The sequence below is a fragment of the Apis dorsata genome, unplaced genomic scaffold (genome assembly GCF_000469605.1).
Source record: "Apis dorsata unplaced genomic scaffold, Apis dorsata 1.3 scaffold_37, whole genome shotgun sequence".
NCBI classification, from domain to species: Eukaryota; Metazoa; Arthropoda; class Insecta; order Hymenoptera; family Apidae; genus Apis; species Apis dorsata.
In genome coordinates this window covers 961,387-964,942 of record NW_006263339.1, presented here as the reverse complement: position 1 = coordinate 964,942, position 3,556 = coordinate 961,387, and the positions used below count along the sequence as shown (strand labels likewise).

General features: G+C 37.1%; 1 protein-coding gene across 1 annotated transcript in view; it reads right to left on the bottom strand.

The window, feature by feature from the left end:
• Nucleotides 1–421: 421 nt before the first annotated feature.
• LOC102680832 overlaps nt 422–3,556 on the bottom strand; it is a 33,541-nt gene continuing 30,406 nt past the window's right edge. Inside the window, exon 4 of the mRNA XM_006608480.2 lies at nt 422–975. Coding sequence (XP_006608543.2) covers nt 914–975 — 62 coding nt within the window. The 3' untranslated portion in view covers nt 422–913. The remainder of the gene's footprint in view (nt 976–3,556) is intronic.

Sequence of the window (3,556 nt, the reverse complement as noted above, 5' to 3'; positions counted from 1 at the left end):
AGTGCTCGGTTAACTCAATTAACCCGTTGATGGCGGCGGTGGTGGTGGTGGCGAGCCATTAAAAGCGTAGTCACTGTGTAACGGGATCCAAGCGCATCCTGTAATTATCCGCACCTCTAAAAGCTTCTTTCTAGACGATTCTATGGAACCGGCTTCTCTCCTCCTCGATTCTTTTCTCATCTCGTTATACGATTTTATTCTGATTTTTTTGAAGACTTTAAGCCCAACGAATTTTGATTTGATAAAGCTTTTTTCCATTTAATTTATTGAATAATTAAATTAAGTTTACAGAGAGATAAATTTTGTTTGTTTAAAAAATTAAATATCAATATTATTCATGCAGAGAATCGAAGCGTTTGAATATTCTAAAAAAAAGAAAAAAAAAAAAGAATCGTAATCCTTTCGAAATATATATTTAAAAAAGAAGTTTTCGGTATTAAATTGTTCAAAAGGACCAACCGTTTCATCAAAATAAATTCTCCGAAAGGAATCACGATTTCTTCGAAACAAACTCTCCGAGAAGAATCTGTAAAACTAAATTCTCTCGAAAGTAGCAAAGTCTTTCGAAATAAATCCCCCTTCCCCAGGGAGAGGATCCCATATTTTCCACCCATAATAATCGAATCCGTCCAACGGCAATTCACTTTTTCCCACGTCACAACTCTTCCCCAAAAACTTTGCCTAAAACTTCGCACCAGATCCTGCTCAACTCAACGAAGGTCGAAGGGGGAGCAATTAAATGGGTGAGATAGTGGCGCGAGGCGAAACTTTCGCTCGATAAACCATCGACTCGCATCCATTGTTGAGGAGGAGGAAGAGGAAGAAGAACTCGGAGTGTGAAATTTCGCGCGGCGCCAAAAGTTCCTGTTCCCCGTAATTTTGGAAATGGACCAAGTGTATCGTTTCCCTAGCCCTAACTTCCGCCTTCCAGTTCCATTTGTCGTCGAACTTGGCCCGACCAACTTTCGACTCCTCCTGAAATTTCTCAGATATTAGTTTGAAAACGCGACTTCGCTTCTCGTTTTCAAACTCTCCTCCTTAAATATTTACCCGTTGCTCGTTAATCGTTCCTGAACGAACCATTTCCAAAGATGAAAAAGCAAAGACGGACGCGATCGTTTTTCCGTTTCCGTTTTGGTATCGTTCGATTTTGTTATTCTTAGCCTCCTTTGATTGCTCGGAAGAAAAACGATATATTTTCGATATTACGATCTTTGTTCCATCGAGCCATTTTAATGATCCTTTTTGCCAAAGAGATTCCAACTCGACACGTTCCATTTTTAAAATAAAACTTCAACACGGTTTTGGCGCGAAGAAATTATTCGAACGCTGAGAGATTCGAATATTTTAATTTGTTGAAATCGACAATCGATGAAATAAGTGAATGGGTTAAGATTTCATATTTCGATTCAGCTAATTTTTGCGTTGCAGAAGAATAGCTTCGTGGAATTTTTGGTGATGTCAATTTGTTGCCAGTATCTCCTCGTTTCAGAAAAGAATAATAATTATTCTCCATCGTATTTATTTTCTCATCACAGATTACGATTCTATTCAAAAACGAGCTTCACGTAAGAAGCTTTTGATTCTCCATCTGCAAATATATTTTTCAATAATTAGATAATTTGAATGTTTCTTCAAATTTTGGAATTTTGAGGAATCTCGTAATATAGATTCTTTCAAATTATCGTTTTTGTTGGTCGAAAAGGAATCTTTGTTCGATAGAAAAACACGAGCTATTGGCTTCAATGATCTTTTCCCAAAGGAGATTCAAACCGACATATTCCATTTTTATAAAATTTTTCGAATATTTTATTTTGTCAAAAACAATTGTAAATGGAGCAACAATCGATTTCATAAATAAGATTTCATATTTTGATTCAATTTTTGTGCTCGAGCGTTGTCGAGCAGAAGAACAGATCTATCGACTAATAAGAATTGTTTTTTAATCCTTAAATAGGATGTCGTTTCGATATCTCCTCGTTTCAAAAAAGAACAATAAATTATTCCCTTTATGGACCACCATACAGACGCCTTATAACTTTAATAACTTTAAATTTCGTTTACGATTTTCATCAGCGTTCAACCATCGTCCAGAACATCACGAGTTACAATTCTGTTCAAAAACGAGCCTTAAAAACAATTTCCAAAAGTTGCAACTTTTAATCCACCGTCAGTCGAGCGCTATCCATTTTTCCAATTTTTTTCACTTTACCCAAATTGCATCCCAAGGTTCTGAAAACTGTGTTCGAAGATACGTCTGCTTCCACCACTGCTTTCAATTTATCTTCGTTCATGTATGATCTACCTCGAGGTTCATTTTCAAGATTCTCATTTCCAAAGCTGAATTTTTAAAACCTCTCATCGATGGAATTTTCTTCGAAAGTTAATCCAATATTTCGATACGCTTTGGCTGCACTCGTACAGGAATAATATTCTAAATTCACTTGTGAAAGAAACAATTGAACAGTTAATAACAATTAACAAAAAAGAAATTGTTAAATAAAGGAAATAGAAGAGGACAAGGCAAAAACATGCCAAGCAAAGTATAAGGGAAGTAGAGGTTGATAGTCGTTTATTCAAATGATTGGCAACTTCGTGCGGAACAACTTAATAATAACACCTTAATATTCATTTCCCTACTGTTGAAATTTCATTTGAAACACTTATCCGAAACGCAAAGATCATTATTTGTTGTTTATCCGTTAAACTCGTTCGGGCACAAAGGTATGGACTTTAAAATTTCGTTTTCCTAAAGGCTTAGCAGTGGTAGTTGTCCAAACATTCTCCATGGTTACCTACACGGGGGAGATTTTGATGTAAGTACATCTTGGAGTTACGGTTTAAATTTAACGTAATATTTAACATTCACTTTGACGACCCACGATTTCACGCGAATCTGGAATGCTCTTTAACCAGAATACCAGAAATTATATCTCTGTCAATCGCGAAATATTTTCGAAATATTAGAAATTATTTATTTTTACAATCTCCTCTTCTTATCCCTCTCCATCGAGCTAAAATTTTCGAACGTCTTCGAAACAAAAAATATAAAAATATTTCCCAATCCCAATGTTGTTTCGTTTCTAAAAATAAAAATTTCAACGTTTTAAAATTAAAAACATTTACGCTTATAAACATTACATCGGTAAAAGAAAGTTTCGCCATTCTTTCCACGAAATTCGAAAGCTTTCAAAACCGGTCCATTCCAAGTTCTCGAGACTTGTTCGAGGCTGGTAGCTAGGCGGTTGCGGGAAATACGAGGCGACAGGACGAGGAGGTTCCCAAAGCTTTTCGAAAGGGGTTCGCCAAGAGGCGTGCACGATAAAGAAAAAGGAGGGGGGAGGGGGGAGGAGGGCGGACCGGGTATCGCGGTTACGTGGCGACGTAACGCCTTAACTTAATTAGCCCGGAAAATTGTATAACGTAAGTTGGGCGTAATGCAGTTGGAGTTTACGGGGGCGACGATGGCACAGAGCCTCTGAAATTGCTCATTAATAGCGGCAATAACGCTATAATTGGCGTGGCACGCGTGAAACCACCTTTCCTCTTCCTTCTC